The sequence below is a fragment of the Streptopelia decaocto genome (genome assembly GCF_964273445.1).
Source record: "Streptopelia decaocto genome assembly, chromosome: 2".
NCBI lineage: Eukaryota > Metazoa > Chordata > Aves > Columbiformes > Columbidae > Streptopelia > Streptopelia decaocto.
Genome location: NC_138655.1, coordinates 33,720,088 through 33,738,096, shown reverse-complemented (window position 1 = coordinate 33,738,096; position 18,009 = coordinate 33,720,088). Strand labels below are relative to the sequence as shown.

The window sequence follows — 18,009 nt, the reverse complement described above, 5'->3', positions numbered from 1 at the left end:
GAACTTTTTTAAAAGCTCCACGTTATCAGAGACTGTCAAACTTCCTAATACCAAACCCAGAGAGGACTCCCAAACCATCTCACCAGAGTGAGATGAAAAAAAGTTTTAATTTCTTATCTATATTATGAAATGAACTGCAGTATACACACACCAAACCTACCAGAGACCTAAGCTGATAACTTCACATGGTTCAACCGAGTATCGCACAGATTTCATCAGCTCAGGACAAGATGCAGCGTAATGGCAAGGGCCCAGTGCTGTTAACAACCTAGTGAGTATAGTATTTACTAGCCTCAGAGAAATGCCAGGTTAACACAACCATACCTCATCCACTCCCAAACTGGACCGTATTTTATCTACTTAACTACACCCTAAGATGGGAGCAGACTTGCCCCTGCACTTCCTAACTTGGCACAGGAAGAGATTTACAAGGCTAACACCTTACCCTGGTGGTACACACTGCTTTAAATGCCTTACCAAGACCTTTGCAAGTCTGGAGCCTTGAGCTTTTTAACCCTTCAGCTTCTCGGCCAGTGTTTTCCAGAGTTTCTCTGGCTGTATTTTTCCCTTGCTGTTCTCCCCATGTCGTTATTCTCAAGGCCCTCCACCTGCAAATACCAATACGTTGACAGCGTTGTACCCATACTGTACCGTAGTCCTCCTCTCCCCTGCCCTTTTCCTATCCCTTAGGAGTAGCTTTTGGTACACGTGACAGAGCTCAGCAACACGCACGCACAAAGCTCAATATGTCCCCAGTATCCAACACCTGCCCTGATGCAGCAATACCAGCATCATAAGCAGGAATAAGTAGCAGAGAGCCTGAGCAGGTCCTGATGAAAAACACAGAATTACTATGGCAAAGTGTTATGGGGAACACTTGCTGCATGGGAAAGGACACTCACGACAGGAATGCTCATCTGGGAACACCCACCACTTCCCTTCCAAGCTGGACACTGTACTTCTTTTTTCCTGTCGCTTGTCTGCTTTCCTTTTTTCCATGAAAATAATTTTCCCTTTCAGTATCAATTGATGCCATCAGCTGCAAACCTCGCAAATGGACCTTTGCACCTCGCACATAAAAGTGTTTCAACATGCTCTGTGAAACAGACTGCCCATACAAGTATGTTCTACTGCATGTGAGAGTGTACTTCTCCACATGCCTAAATCAACCTGAGCGGCCCTTGACTTCCACACACACATTCATGCCCCTTTTCCAGTGAGGGCACAAGCTCTTGTGTGACTAGGTGAGAAGGCATTTACGTACAGTTTTAAATCTAGGACTAATTTCTCCCTTCCTCTCGCCCTCCAAAAATTGTTTATTTTCTGAGCAGCTCAACTCCCAGCGCTGGAGCCAGGAAACCTGTAGACACACTGAGGCTGGGGACGAAGGAAGGAGAAGGAATCACTGCCACCTCAACATAAATAATCTGAGCCTAACACGGAAGCCACTCCTCAACTTTGCATACAAACGGCAGCTCTTTAACCACATTTCCATGAGTCACTGAAAAGGATCTTTTGTGCCTCTTGAAAAACAAGACTTAACTGGTCTAAAGATATGCCCTGGGATGAACTTAATACTTAATTTTTTCCTCAAGCCATTCATTTTGCCAGAATCAAAGTTCCCTAACACAATCTGCTAATCTTAATCTGTACCTTCACATATCTGAAAAGCACATTTTTTTAAACAGAAATCAATAAAGGGCGTTTAGTCACCGTATGAAAGATAGAAACAACTTCCAACTTACCATATTTTGTATCTGTTTTAACAGATAATAATCTCCAGACAGAAACTGATGAATATTAAAAATATTGATTACAGCATATTACCCACATTATTTTTCAAATCTTATTTTTAAATGGTCTTTGTTTAGTTGGGAACTCCAACACCACTTTGGTTCTACTACCCAACTGCTGAAAATCAACAAATGAAAGCTAAATACAACACGGCAGTAGAAAATAATAAATGTAACATACCAAACCACGGGAACACAATACAGTACTACGACATGTGCATCTATTTGGGACTTAGCTGGGTATTATAATGGATCCAGAATCTGTCTGCAGACTTCCCTCTGGTGAGGGTGGGCAGGAGGGGCAGAGGAGCAAGGTCCTGTGCCCAGCCTGGCTGGCAGGATGGGTCTGTGCTGCACAGACACCCCAGCTGCAGGATGGGCTCGCTGCGAGAGAAGGGCAGGCTGTGCCACCTGCATGGTCTTGCCTTCATCTAACAGCACAGCAAGGAGTGCTCATGTGAATCACAGAATGTTACAGATTGGAAGGGACCTCAAAAGATCATCTAGGCCAATCCCCCTGCCGGAGCAGGAACACCTAGATGAGGTTACACAAGAAGGTGTCCAGGTGGGTTTTGAATGTCTCCAGAGAAGGAGACTCCACAACCCCGCTGGGCAGCCTCTTCCAGTGTTCTGTTACCCTCACCGTGAAGATGTTTCGTCTCAAATTTAAATGGAACCTCCTGTGTTCCAGTTTGAATCCATTACCCCTTGTCCTATCATTGGTTGCCACCGAGAAGAGCCTGGCTCCATCCTCATGACACTCAACCTTTATATATTTGTAAACATTAATGAGGTCACCCCTCAATCTCCTCTTCTCCAAGCTAAAGAGGCCCAGTTCCCTCAGCCTTTCCTCATAAGGGAGATGCTCCACTCCCTTAATCATCTTGGTTGCCCTACGCTGGACCCTCTCCAGCAGTTCCCTGTCCTTCTGGAACTGAGGGGCCCAGAACGGGACACAGTATTTCAGGTGTGGTCTCACCAGGGCAGAGTAGACGGGGAGGAGAACCTCTCTGGACCTACTAACCACTCCCTTCTAATACACCCCCGGATGCCATTGGCCTTCCTCGCCACAAGGGCACAGTGCTGGCTCATGGTCATCCTCCTGTCCACCAGGACCCCCAGGTCCCTTTCCCCTATGCTGCTCTCTAATAGGTCGTTCCCCAGCTTATACTGGAACCTGGGGTTGTTCTTGCCTAGATGCAAGACTACACTCGCAATACTCTACATCATCCCTGTTTTGCCTATAGGAATGATCAATTGACTAGGCACAGTATTATCAGCCATCCTGCATGGGCAACTGTACCCGAAGAGGCGCAGTGAAGCAGGCAAGCAGAGATTCTGGCCCTCTGTCCCACTCTGTCTGTTTGCTTTGTGAGCAGAAAAATCCAATGCCCTCAGCCAGCTAATGCGCCCAGAGGAATAAAGTTCATGTACCATTTTATGTTAACATAGGAACACAGTGCCCATGAAAAAATTCCCAAAGAAGCCAACTTAAATACTGCACTAGACATTTTCTATGAAAAGATATAGCATCTTAAAAGTTAGCAACTGGCAAGTGTTTCAGTGTTCTGTTTCCACAAATATGTTTCAGTAACTAAGTTCAGACACCCGAATTCACCATTTTATGTTTTTTACTAGCTTGCATTTTTTCCAGCGTAGCCTTTTTATCTGTTAGTCAAACTAATCTCATAATAAAAGCAATTCAAATAAATGCAGGATTTATGAATATTAACAAAACTCATTTCAGGCACCATAGTTAGCTTTTTAAACCATGACATATGTAAGCGGAGACTGAGGTCAGCACTGACTAGAAACACAACACAAGTAATACAATAATCAGGCACTGTTCTGTAGAGCAATGAATGGGTTTTCTTCCAGGTTATTTTTGTTTCTTTGTCTTTTACAGTTCTAGCTATTGTTGCTGTTAAAAAAAAAATCACAATGAAATGTTAAAGCCCTAAAGTTATCTTGATTTTAAAATCTGCGGAAAAATAAAATAAGATTAAGTCAACTGAAATATTTTCTTCAGACAATTCTGAAATGCTGCATTTTCCTTTCAAAGTCTTTAATTTTTAAGCATTGTTGTAAATTCAGTATCTAATAAAAGAGTAATTTTGAACCAAAACATTTCTGCAGAGTTCATAACCTTACTATTTCTTATAATTATGAAATGCATAAAAATTAATAGGAAATCCATTAAGCAACCCTTTAAAAGAAAGGCAACATTATTCACTGATAAAACACACTGTTAGAATTTCTGACTTGTTGTTTTGTTTTTGTTTCTTTACAGATTACACTTGGTATCACTCTTGGAGCTCCAAAAGACCTGACCTAATATAGTTCCTCTGTGGAAGAATAAGGAAAAATGGGAAGAAAACCTATCTCAAAAAAATAAGTAATTGAGATTGCAAATTAATACATATGTTACCCTAAGTTTCTCTCAGACTGTTGCATTAGATACAAATTACATTTTGTTCAGGTCAAGCTAGAACTGTTTTCTATCAGTACTAAAATTGTACAAAAAACATAGATGAAGATATTCCAAAAAATCAGAACATATTGAAAAACTAAATATTTGGATGGTCAGTTAAGAAAACTGCACCACCCGCTTAAATTTTCAAATTTTTTAATCTTTAAGAATCTGATAGTTTAAAAACAAAATCTTGAATACTGTCTTCTTAACAGTTACTCCAACTTACTACAGTAATGACAGCATTGATGGAGATCACTAAATATAGGTTTCAAAACTGTTAAGTAAAAGATTTTTCCTAACCAAACACTGAGGATTAAGGAACTGAGATAGTTGAGCAGGCAGAATTGTTAAAAAGTAGAAACCTGAGAACGGTTCCAAGTCAGTTTTCTGGCAGCGCTCCTAATTTTTTATCAAATTTCTATAAAAAAGGGTGCTTCATTTTTAATGATACAGATTCTAATCACACGACACAAAATAAGAACAAAGGAAACCAAAACCTCTCTCTCAAGTATAATGCTCTGCCTTCTCACTGCCATGGCTGTAGACTGGAACTCCAGTATGTCCATTAGAAAAACAGAAACAGTTGGTTTACATGTCTTTATTCCTTTTGACATGCCTAGGTCACCTGTCTTCTTTTAGATGGAGATTGTGTGTTTCTAAATAAGGCTGCACAGACTCTCCTTAGTAAAAATCTTGGTTTTATTGTACTCTCAACCTATGAAGTTCATAAAGATTTTTAACACACTGGTAAGCAAATGATAAAAAAACCATCAAATAATAGAAAACGTACAAACCTCTGATTGTACATGCCCCGGAAATTATAATTTGCTCTATAATTGGGAATTGGCTTTGGATCTAATGGCCTGTAGATGGCAGGCTCTCCTCTTTTCATAGCCAGACCATTCAGCTCCACTGTTGGAGTTATACTGCCTGCAAAAAAACCCAAAGAATACATGTAAGGTGCGCTTAAACCACAAATACTGCAAAACACAGAAGCAAGACTGAGATGAGCAGCAAAAAGAGATCTGCAATAAATTTTCTGCTCTTAAATCAATAAAGAAGAAACTACAATGACATTTCAGTATCTCTAAAACTCAGGAATATAGATGCCAACTGAATCACAAGCAATGAAAAGGAATACTTAAAACATTTCTCTCAGTGCATTCTCTATGCAGTTTCAATCTTCACATATGAATAAGAAAGTCAGTGCTATAATCAAGCTGGTTATTCATCTTTCCAACGTGAGTATAATACATTATGACACTTTCTGAAAGTAGCAAGACAAAAGAATAATGTCTCCTCTCACTAAACACCATTAAATAAAAGCAACAAATAGAGCAAAGAGGCAATAAAACAAGCAAGCAGTAACAGGCACTACTGCAGTCATTTGCTAATCGTACAAGAAGTAAGAAAAATATTTCATTTGCAAGACTTAAAAACTTAAGACTATGACTAAAAACTAATGATCTAACAGGAATGATCTAACTGAAAATACATCTGCTGGAAATCAGTGTCACTACAGCCATCTACTGGTGACAATACAAAAATAGAAACCAGCCAGCACTTGCCCACTTGCAAGGTCTCCAAAATGCCAAATAAAAAGCTGCATTGTGACTTCTTTTTTTTTTTTTTAATTTAAATAAAATGTTCAGCAACAGTATTCTCCACTTCCACTGCAGTAAGAAGATCCTAAATTAGGTAAATATATATTCCAATAAAAAGTAGTTAATATTTTCTCAAAATATTTTCCTAAGCCATTCAAGTGAATCTGGCCTCAATACAGCTACGATAAATTTGCCAGTTTGCCACTGAGGCTTTATATGCCAAATAATGAAAGTTTTTATGCAATACGTATTCAAAAACCTCTATCAACAATCACCTTCATATTTTCCAAAGCAAGGAATCACTATGAATTCGACTATATAATAGAAATGCAAAATGTAATGTTGATGAGAAGATACCTGTGCCTATACAACACACATTTTTTTAGGGCAAAATTACAGTGTTAAGTGACACAATTTTTAATTAATTCTCTTAAAGCCTGCTTCTTTCGTTATCTGCTTTTCCCTTTAAGAACACAGTCAAAGCCAAAAAAAATGTAGAACCTGAGTGATAATCTGCAGTGTCAACAAATAAGTTCATGATCCATTTTTATAGAGGTGTGAACCTCCTGCTTCCTAAACAGCTGAAGTCACAGGGACTCCAAAGGACACACAGCAAAACCAGCATCCTGGATGAGAAGAACCAACACACAGATCTCCGAAGGAGAAAGTGAATACTATTGCATAACTCTCAAACAATGCTTACTGGCTAATGCTCAGGATAATACTCACAAGCTCTAAAGGAAACTTACTTCTGCTTTTTTTCTAACATAGAAAAGATTAACTGCAAAATTACTCCATCTTAAGAAAGTGGCTGAAGATTTTTTTGAGAAGGGGAGAGGAAGCAGAAGGAAATAAAAAGGGAAGAAGAGGAAAAGGGGGAGAAAAAGGAGTGTAAAAAAGAAAAAGGAAAATATTACTTTTTTCTCAACATTTGCTCTCTTCTCTATTAGTGCAAAATAAAGTTAGGAATATGTTTTTATTTATTTCTTGTCAAACAAGACAGAACAAAACATTGAGCACACAGCTGAAAAATGTATCTCTAAAGGTGTTGCACTCATAGAAGGCAACTCACAGGTAACACCTCAAAATAAAAGATGCAAGACACCAATATACATTCTTTCTATTGTTCAAACAACAGTTTCTACAACCATCTAAAAGCTTTTCAAAAGCATAGGTTCCTATGAAGGAAAACTCATGATGCAGAAATTACTTGTCAAAGTTCTCATGTAAAATCTTGACCTTTTATTTACATCACAGATGCAACTTCACAGGATTGAACAGGATGAAATTCCCAATTTCATGAAAAAATTAGCTAAGGAACTTTTTGCGAAAAGTGTTTTACTATGGTAATAATGGTAGTTCAATCTGGTTTTGTCTTGTCTACTACTGATCACATACAGTCACTTTGTATACATCCAAGCCTTATCTAAATAATATATTCACTTACAGTTCAACTATTTCAGGTATGCGCATTAAAAATTCTCCTGTGCAAACACACTAGAGGTTCTTCATTATACTGTCATACCTATAAGATCGTATGTTGATTCTCATCCTCCAACTTAACTTATATCTTGTTAAATTTATTTATTAGTGGTAGAATATTCTAACACTTCAACAAGATTTAACACACAGAGGACAATGTCATACCTGGATTATTGTTAACATTATTTTTGGGTGGTCTAGGCGTTGGTTTGGGTAGGGTAGTTTCATTCAGTGCTTTGCTAGCAGCAGCATGTTGGGCCTTTTTAATACTGCTTCCTTCAGCTTCCCAGGTCTGTTCTCCGAGTGTCAGCTGCACTGTGAACATCTTCAAAGACAAAGAACAGGTAAACACTGGCAAGATTATCACTGCAGATTAAATGAATATGTATAAAAACTTCCAGGGCTGAAGAGAAACTGTGCTCTCTTTTTGTTGTATTCCACTGCCAGATAACACAACTGACTCTTACAGAGCTCAGTGTCCTTATCAATGGGCAACATTTGGCCTTTTAAATGACAAATAGTGTAATGTTAACGTGAACTATCAAAGAACAGAATACTATTTCAACCAAGTAACAGTAACTGCAAGCTGGTCCTATGCTGTCGGAAGACTGTAAACGGGTTAGTTAAGACCACGTTTCTTCACACATCTGAACACATTTAGTCACTTTTACCTGTAGAAGACAGGTAAAGAATACTACTTGAAAAAAGAGGTCATTTTGTAATAATTCTGAATGAATAGGATTGACTGCACACTCTTCAAGGCAGTGGGGAATTTGGCTCAAATATTTTTAAACAGTGAAAGGACTTCTCCCACTACCACATGTCTGAAAATAATGTACATTGTTAGGGCAGAGTCACAACTCAAATATGTTCAAAAATGTAAAGTAAGAAATGAAAGAAGTATTAACTTTTTGAAGGAAACTGCAATTCTTTAATTTGGAATCTATAAACAGGAATTGTAAAAATTCAGAGTTCAGAAACAGACTACTGATAAAAAGCATATCTATTTCAAGACCTGCAAACAGGATAATTTCATCAGTATCTATGCTGTGCAAGTCATGAAGATAAAACTCAACACATATTTAAGACCTTATACAGTCTATCTTCTGCATGATACATACACATTCTGTTTAAATTTCAGTATCTAAGAATGAGAGAAGAAAGGGTTAAGAACTCAGTGCCTTTTCCATACCAATTCCACACAAGTAAGGCAGGATTTAATAGTTAGATATACACAGTAAACTAAGATGCACCCACCTCAGAAAACAGATTAACTTACTTGAAGCAACATAAAGAAATCTACATATTAGTTTGAGCAGTATATGAAGTAAAATTTTCATTTGGATAGCTATTCACTCTATATTTTTAATAATTATTTAAACACACTAGAATCCAGGACTGGGTATCTAGAGATGGGCATGATGGGCAACCTTTTGCCTTTACAGATATTTTCACTTGGCATGTACTTGCAAACAAATATCTGAACACAAGTATGTACATGTCTCCCAACTTGGCCCTACACGCATGCACACAGTGCATATGAACTCAATGCTATAAATATATACCTGTATCTTAATTACAGGCTTGACTTTTGGCTTACTGTAATTTTCAGAAGCACAGTGCAAGTCCCCATATCACAGTTCCTGTCGCCATGTCATTTTTTCCACAGTAGTCATGACAATTTCCTCACAGACAAGGCGTAAGATAGAAATAGTTTCTTAATTTTGCATCCGCTGAAACCCTACCCCCACCTGAAAGCTAAGCTGGGTATTAGAGCTAAATACCTGCAATTACATAAATTATCTACAGACATACATCCGTATTACTAAAAGAACTGAAATTTAATTTCTGGATCTGGCATTTATATTGTTTATATTTTGCAAGAAGGTATCACTGCAGTATTTTTTAGGAGGAGAATAATCTTGAATTTCAATAAAAATATGATGAATAACGGCTACTTATCTAGCTATACCTCTCCTGTTAGTGCTTAGAGCAACAAACAAGAATTAAAGAATAAAGGGCTTGCTCAGTGTCCTGGTTTTGTTAAAAACAAGTTTCTCTTTTAGTGAATTTGCCTGTCAGCTAAAGCCTTCATATTAGCTGCATTTTCCTGGAAAACCAGATACATGTTTTGGTAAACATAGCAATGGAATGTTATTGATAGGGATTGATGAACATCTGGTGAGAGGGGCAACAAGAAACAGGTGACCATGAAACTGACCAACGGAGTATAACATCCCATTCACGTTTCGAATACTTCATATAAAAGTGGGAGATCACGAGGATCTCGTCCCTTTTTCCTTATGGCCGACATTGGGAGAGGACCTTGCAAGTCGTCCCTGCAAACTGAGGCCTAGTGACAGACTGAATCCAGCTCTGGTTGGCTGCAGAGTCCAATCCAGGATTTCGGGTGCCAGCTCTGCAGTTGCTGGGACTTTCAAGATTGGTTTTGTATATTTTGTATTATTTTCTCTATTCTTATTAGTAGCATTAGTAAAACATTTTTAATTTTTTGAACTCTCTTCTCTCTGTCCTTCTTTCCCTCCTGATCACCTGTTCTTAGTGGGCAGAGGGGAGAAGGAGGGGCTAAGGGGGAAGTGGGAGGAGAGGGGGTTAACAATACATCTACCAGGGTTTTATTGTCACCCCGCAATCAAACCCTTGACATTCAGTAAATTTCTATAGCCAGAGCTCTAACCATCTCAGCCCATCTGACAAAACACTCCTGCAAAAAAACCACACACAGTAGTAGGTGGGAATTTAATTAAAGAAATAAAATGGCCTAAAACCAAAGTCCAGAGCAGCCAACAAAGTACTCAAGTTCTGTAAGACTTGAGCTGACAGTTCTGCTATGGACCATGAGGCATTTCCCACCAGTTTTCTGAGGAAGTTTGTATACTGCACATTCACCCTAATTACCTGATGGCAAGAGAGTGGAAATACTAATGCCACCAGGCTCTGTGCTTGTTTTCACCCTGCTGTGTTCATAAGGTTGGTCTCCCTCAGCTCTGGCAATTCTTTGGTCCTCACTTTTTTTGCAAGTAGAATTCCTCCCTTCCTCCCCAGTTTTTTGAAGTGCTACCTCCCTTACCCCTTTCCCCCTCCTTCTCTATCACCATCCATTTCCTTTTGCTACTGTTTCTTTTAAAATTTGCCTCCTCTGCTGCCAATGACATAAAAACACAGAAGAAGTGATCAATCCAACTAATGTACTCGAAAATGCCATCTATGCTAACAAAACTTCTGATTTTTTTTACTAGGAAGAATCCACCTGGAGGGCAGACTACTGGAAACCCTCACAGAGCTGTCAGAAGCACAGCTTTTCTCCCTGCTCCACTGCTTCCAGCTTCCATTTCACCCCAACTATCATAACTTATTTTCCAGAGACAACTGGAAAAAATGATATAAAAATTTACTAGCATTTGTGGTCACAACACAGAGAGTTGTCTTGCAGAGCATGTCTCTGAAAATCATGAAAACCACCAGTGGACAGGAACAGAGAGTGCGTAGGAGGACAGTAATGTGAAACGCTCCTTTAATGGCAGTAGCAGCAGCATTACATCCTTTAGGTCGTGCTTTCTAGGACACACTCAGCTCTGTTTCACATATTCTATCAGGTATATCACCATATTATTAGCAAGACATTATACTAAACTGCTAACACATTCACAATAATATCTATGCCTCTGCTTTTCGTAGGTCAAAGGTACAGAAGTCTGCATAATTTTGTGAATATCACCCTTGTTCTTCATCCAGTTCCCTCCTTTGTTGTTTTCATTTGCTGCATAGGCAAAAATTAGACTTACTTTCTTCTGAACAACAACCAGTCTACAGAGCACGTATCTCTTTTTTGATCACTATGAGTGTAATTAAAAATAATGAAAGGTAAATGGAAAAACTGAAAAATTAAGATATCTACTGAAAATCTGGCTTTCAAAAGTACAACTAACGACGGATCAATTAATTTCAATTATATTAGTTCCTTTAAAAATAAAACAAATACATGGGAACTACTTCTTATTCTGCTAAAATTTAAAGTACAGTATGAATGTAATTCAAATCTCTTTCCTGCAGACGAATATGAACAGCCAAAACCACATCTTTTGGAACAACCAAAGCACTTCTTATTTCACAATAATGAAAAAAAAAAAAGTAACAAAGTATACAATACAACAGCAAAAAGTTACAGAAAGCCAACAGATTTAACATGCCACAACCTAAAACCAATCAACCAGTGTACCCTGCAGTGCCAAAGCCTTGCAGGAAGGGGAAGCACACATCGATTTCCATTTGCACTGAGGGATCCCAAAAGCCTCCTGATTCTCAGCAGCCCTGCACCTGCTGACATCATTCCCACCAGCATAAAGGATGGACAAACACTGGCCAAACCAGAAGATCCATGGTTTGCATCAGCTGTGTGCTCACTGACAACATAGCATGCAACTGAGAAACAAGGGGCGGTGGCAGAGAGGCTGCCCACGAGCAGCTGATAGTGCTGCTGATCTGCAGGGTGGTCCCACTCCTGTGTCACATACAGTTTTGTCACTCTAGAATTAGTGAGTGCCAATCAGCTACTAATTACACCATTTTCTCTCTCAGAGTTTTTCAGGCCATTTTCTCCCCTCCCATATTGCTCCTAACTAGGGAGGAAATTCGAAACTATGTCTGAAAATTATCATGAGAATATCCTTCTGTATTCCCTATCATCCAAAAGCATCTTAATTTGCACTTAAGGAGTTAAGTTGGATATCCAAATTGATATGAGAACTGACCGGAATTAACTGTCTGTTCACTAGAAACCTTAATGCTATAATCATATTAGGAGTCTTAATGTCACCATAAATCTTAAAAGTTGCACAGAATTTAAAGAAAAGAACAGTAATAAAGTTTGTGACCTATAATGTAAGATCCAAAGATACAGTATCAATGCAATCAACTTTATGGACATGAAATTGTATCAATAAGCATTTTGCAAACTAGCTTTGTCATTATCTGCACTACCATGAAACAAATGCAGAGGTAGTCAGCAGAGGCACGCCGACTGGGGAGAAGGATTCATGCAGCTTAAAAAGCAAACGCTTCACAATGATTCAGAGAGGTTGGTGATACCCTGGAAAGACCTTCACAAGGTCTTTACAGAGACCAACAAATATAACCTCAAAGGTGGAAGTGAAAGTGAGGCACAAAATTATCTACAGGGCTTCAACAGAAATACAGACACACTTTCAGAAAGCGTAAAGAAAAAAAAAAAAATAGGGCAAAACAAAGAAGAGTAGGAAAGTCCTTACACTGGAAGTGTGGCTGCGTTTGACAAGCACACTTGTCCAGACCATGACATTATCTGTTCAGCATTTAAGGTTATGGCTCATCACCTGGAACTGTGACCTTACCTTGGCATGAGCAGGCCCTCTTTCATTCAGAAGCTTATACTGGGGTTGAATTCTATTGAAACGGGCTAACTCATTTACCAGACACATTGGAGTTTTCTCTTTGGGGTTTGCCATGTTATCTTGGAGAGGAGCTGTAAATAAAGAGTCTGTAAAGTTTTTGTGGAGAAATGTATTCTTCACAACTTCGCAAAGCTTTGCAAAAGCAGCAGCATGCTTAGAAAACACTTTGGCTAAAAAATAATTTTTGCACATAAGCTAAATACAATATTTAAACACCATTTACATATTAACCACATGAGAATGTGCATTTTACAATAATAGTTTTGATCACATGCAATTTAAAATAATACTACTATTTCTATCCAAAATGTCTCTATAAAAGATGACAGTGTAGGAGGACATAAACATATGCTACATTTTCTACACCACCAAAGTTTACTGTCAGGAGTATGCTGCTTCCAGGCAATGACTACTCTTTCAGAATGGTTTCCTGACACTTTGAAGCAGAGGTGGATAGCATAACGCTTGCAAGATAAAAATAGCAGAAAAAACCCTGTGGTACTCACTTGCTTCTCCCTGCTTCTTCCCAGTGTTTCAGGCTTTCCTCACAATAATCGGAGCACTCCCAAAGAACACCTTTCCTCCCTCTTTGAGGATTTTGTTCGGCTTTCCTTATACTACATACTGCATGTACGCTGCCTTACTATTTTTCAGCCTTCTGCTATTTCTTTTTCAACTTATTTGTGTTTATCTCTAACACACTGTAATTTCTTGCTTAATTTCTTAGGATAAAATTTCTGTATTTTATACCCAGTTCAGCTTAGGAACTACAGCATTTATTAGGCTACAAAGGAAACACCAAATACTGCCAAGCAGTCTGAAGACATTCTGTTCTAGGGAAGAGAAATACACTTGGAGGGTTTCCTGCACCACTAAAACTTCTCTAAAAAAGATATGCTCTGAATTTGACAAAATAGACATGCTCTTTTCTGAGCTTTTATATCATTGACCAACATGTCAGTGTAAGTCTGAGCTCAGCTAAAGAAACTAAACCTAGTAAACAGTTCATTTAACCAATACATTTTTCTACAGAATTTTTTTGCTTTATTTTAATCATATTGAAGACCTATCTTCTTTTATTTTTTTTGTAATTAACAAGTCCTCAAAAAGATTCATTTAGACACTAAAGAAAATATACCTGTACCAACTTACCTGGTGAGTTGCTAGAAGGTGCAGGATCCCCAAGGGCGGTAGTAGGACTGCTACAGCTGGCAGCCGATTCTGAAATGGATCCGTTCATTGTGGACGGCAGACCAAGTGTATTTGTAGTTGTAACTGGTAGGGGTAGCACCATAGGGGACATGGTAGGTCCAGACAGGTTTGCTGTAGTCTGCATCTTAACTTGTGCCATCGCCTGTCACTGCAATAAACAAATTATTATGAGCAGGGCACTTTGCATTTTGAAAGTCAAATTAAAGTAGTGATGCTACCAACACCTCTTTTTTGCTCCTGGATCTGGGCCATAGAACTATCCACAAAAGTCATGCCTCAGCATGCACTACTTCCCAACTGATGCAACAAAGGAACAGCTCACAGCCCAAGAAAATCACCAAAGAACCCACACACCCTGATTCCAGGTTCTGTTGCTCAACTATGGGGTGACCCTGCCTGAAAGACAGCGCGAAGAATGATTATTCTAGAATAAAAGTCCATACAATTATTATGTGGATGAGATTAGCACCTGCCAATTTCTTCAAGAGAGCATGTCCTTGCAACAAACTGTCATAGCAATCTTTTACTATAGTGCAGTAAAGTGCACACAAAATACCAAATAACGCCATGAGAGAAATTCCCTATTTTTTCTGCATGTTACCAAACTATAAAAGAGAAAAAATAACAGGAGAAGACAAGCAAACAAAAAAACACCAGAGCAGCAAGTTCTGAAAGATCACTGCTTAACCAGCCAACAGGTGAAGCACTTCAATCCTTTTACAAATTACTAGCACAAGTACTAGGATTTCCTAAACTAGCCTTTGATGTGGTGCCGAAAGCATTTACTTACAATATGCAAGGTACTAATCGTCTCTTTCCATCTACGCAAATGAGATTCTTTATTACCAGTACCTGTCCTCTGGCCAAGTCTACATTTATAAACAAAGCAGGGTCAGGGCACGGCTCCTTCATCTTATTCACAGAGAGTAAGCTCCTTGGCAAAATTTTGGCTGCTGACAAAAGAGTCTTGCAAAAACCACAGGGGAGCAGTTCAGAGGCCAGCAGGCACCTGAGGTAATCCACCCAAATGAGGAGGCTGTCATTCTCAGTCCTCAGGGGAAAGTCTTAGGATTCTCCTTTTGGCATCAGGAGCAAATGATGATGTATTTTATTCAGCAGCATGGGCAGAGACTATTTTTTAGGCTTCACATTATATTATACAGTCTGTACAGCAAAGACAGAGAGATGAACCCTGTAACAGTCAACAAAAAGCTGGACCTGGGACCTCTCCCCGCAGCAGCCCTGGTCCCTCTGACAAGGGCAGGGGAGGATGGAGCCCAGCACTCCTCCATCATGGAGACCTTCCTAATTAGGGTCTTATTGAAATGAGTTCAACTATACCATTTTTTTAATCAGTATTTTTGCCCTTCCCCCTCCCAATCCATTAAAAAATATCCAAGTACCTCTATTCAGAGGAACAGTGTTGTTGGATTAAGATCCAAATCACTCAATACACCAACTTTAGCAGAGTTGTACTAGTAGAAAGAAAATAATAAATTCTACTACTGTGACTCTGTGCTTTGGAGAAGAGGTTCAGAGTGGAATGCCATTTTTATTACTGAGGAAAAACAGACACCTGATTTAGATCTCTAGAAAGGCGAGAGTTACAAAGAATTAAAATGAAGCTAAGATGCAATCACTTGCCGTTTTCATAAATACCATAAGTAAAATGCTAATAGTGACAGATTTCAAAAGTACATATGCAGTCAGCTGAGATATATTCAAATACTTAATGTATTCAAAAATACTAAATTCAGACTGTAAAAATCCTACTGCCACTTAACAGCAAATATCACACAGCAGTACTGTTATAGGGGCCTAACTTAAAGACTGAGAACGTGTATAACTACAGAATTAACTGGTATACTACATGTTTCATTCTGATTTTAAATACATTCATATAGATCAGAATTCATTCAAAATGCTCCTTAATTGTAAACATCAAAGTCAATGATGGCAGAACCAGGCCGTATTTTTTAAACATCTCTAAAATGAAAACAATATAACTTGAAACACGATCGCAATAATTCAAGTTTAAGAAACTCCTTAGAGCAGGCGTGTCGAGCTCATTTTCACCGGGGGCCACATCAGCCTTGTGGTCACCTTCAAGCAGCCAAATGTAATATTAGGACTGTACAAATGTGGCCCCCAGTGAAAATGAGTTGGACACCCCTGCCTTAGAGTATTTACAGCATTTTAGCTTATAACCACAAGAAAGCCATCACCCATGTAATACTGTACGAGAAACTACTAAACACATAATTCTAGGGCAGTGCCCTGCCTAGCTTTTAGTATTATGAAAGTTTATTTTTTGTTTCAAGAAAGCAGAAATTACAAATAACCAAATAAAATAATGAAGTATATTTATAGCTCCTATAGTATTGCTGGGTTATTTTTTAGGATTGGTCCTTTTCTATTAAGAATAAAAAAAAAATCAGTTTGATAATAATATCAAGGAATTCTAAAAAGGAACTTCTATAAAGTTTAGGAGAAAAAATGTATTATTTATCCTACAGTAAAGTACACCGGAAATTAAACTGTGAAATTAGAATAAAATCATAACATATTAGGTGTGGGACTTTTTTTATTTTATTCGTTTTCTTGTATATCTAAAGCCAAAAAAACTCCCACAAGAAACTATAACTGTTTTATAAATTGATCTGCATAAAGAAAAATGCCCAGGAGCTAAACATAATTGTAGGTACTAACTCTTCAGTATATGAGATGTGAAGATAATGAATTTGTAATCAGTTCTAAAAATCCGCTAATAGACAACAGAGAGAATATAGTTGATATGCTGCTGTCATGTCATTTTCACATTACCAAGCAAATCATCTTCCATGTCAGCAAAAGGAGACAAAATCTATATGCTACATCTTTTCTTTACATATTTTACATAACATCTTATAAACAGAGAAGCAAAAACATTTTGGGGCCTTCCCATTATGGGCACAGATCTGTTTGCTACTACACAACAAATTGTAGGACTTGAGGGAGAGAGATTTCACTAAGATGGTCAGAGATTAAATGCAGTTATATAATAAAAAATAATTTTACATCTTCTACGTGGACATTTTTGAAAAAACTGGCCATATACGAAAGGGGTAGTTTATTTAGGATATTATGAATACAACCAGAGAAGTTCTCATTTCAGCCGGCCAACCCAACTCATGTCTAGGGAACGGCTACACCCCAGCGTCTCCAGAGGAGTTTCCCTCCCCACTGGGCAGCGCTTGCGGATGCTGGGACTGCTCAAAGGCCAGGCTGGGCAGCTGTGACACACAGCTCCGTGTCTTTATCCAGCTGCCACGCCGAGACACCACAGCAATGACATTGCTGGCAATCTCAATCACGTCCCTGCCTGCCCAGACAAAGTCCGCAAGCCGCAGTCCTGCCGTTTTTTTTTAAAGTTCTATTCCAGAGTTTATGGTGCCTTCTGAAATGCTGCAATCCTCCTTCCTCTCTTACTAACCTGTACAGCTGTATTAGAAACACTATAACAGGCATTTAAAGGAATGGCATTATACTATAATTGCATTTGACTTAATTTCCACTTTTGAAATCAATTTGTATACAGGTTTCATTAAACGCTATTAACTTTCCTGTTAAACTATGTCTAAACTCCAAACTTTCCTCTCACACTAAAAATAACCAATCCAAAACAAAGCCACATTAAAACAAAACAAAACTGCTTCACAATTGAAAGTTAAAATATTGCTAATGTTCCATTAACTTTTCTTTTAAGTTAGGAAAAATAACATTGATTTAGTTATACTCACAGGTGCAGAATATTTTTAACAGCTGTGAATACGCTTGTGTCATGCTAAAAAAGTACCACACAACATAAAGAATTACTTATATTTTTTCTGATGATTATAATTTCTTGTACTCTTCTGGAACACGAATCACTTTCTTAGAATATGTCACACTAATTGAATAAGTAAAGGCAGACAGATAAGACAGCACAAAACGCAGAAAACATGAACCATGAGTTT

At 38.4% G+C, this 18,009-nt stretch overlaps 1 protein-coding gene across 3 annotated transcripts in view; it reads right to left on the bottom strand.

Annotated features, from left to right (window-relative positions):
• STAU2 (staufen double-stranded RNA binding protein 2) overlaps positions 1-18,009 on the bottom strand; it is a 174,151-nt gene that overhangs the window by 141,425 nt on the left and 14,717 nt on the right. For all 3 annotated transcript variants that reach the window (XM_082046008.1, XM_082046010.1, XM_082046009.1), the window contains exons 2-5: positions 13,955-14,162; positions 12,743-12,873; positions 7,518-7,677; positions 5,061-5,196 (exon numbers count right to left, since the gene is read on the bottom strand). In XM_082046008.1, the coding sequence (XP_081902134.1) occupies positions 5,061-5,196; positions 7,518-7,677; positions 12,743-12,873; positions 13,955-14,153 (626 nt within the window). In that variant the 5' untranslated portion in view covers positions 14,154-14,162. The remainder of the gene's footprint in view (positions 1-5,060; positions 5,197-7,517; positions 7,678-12,742; positions 12,874-13,954; positions 14,163-18,009) is intronic.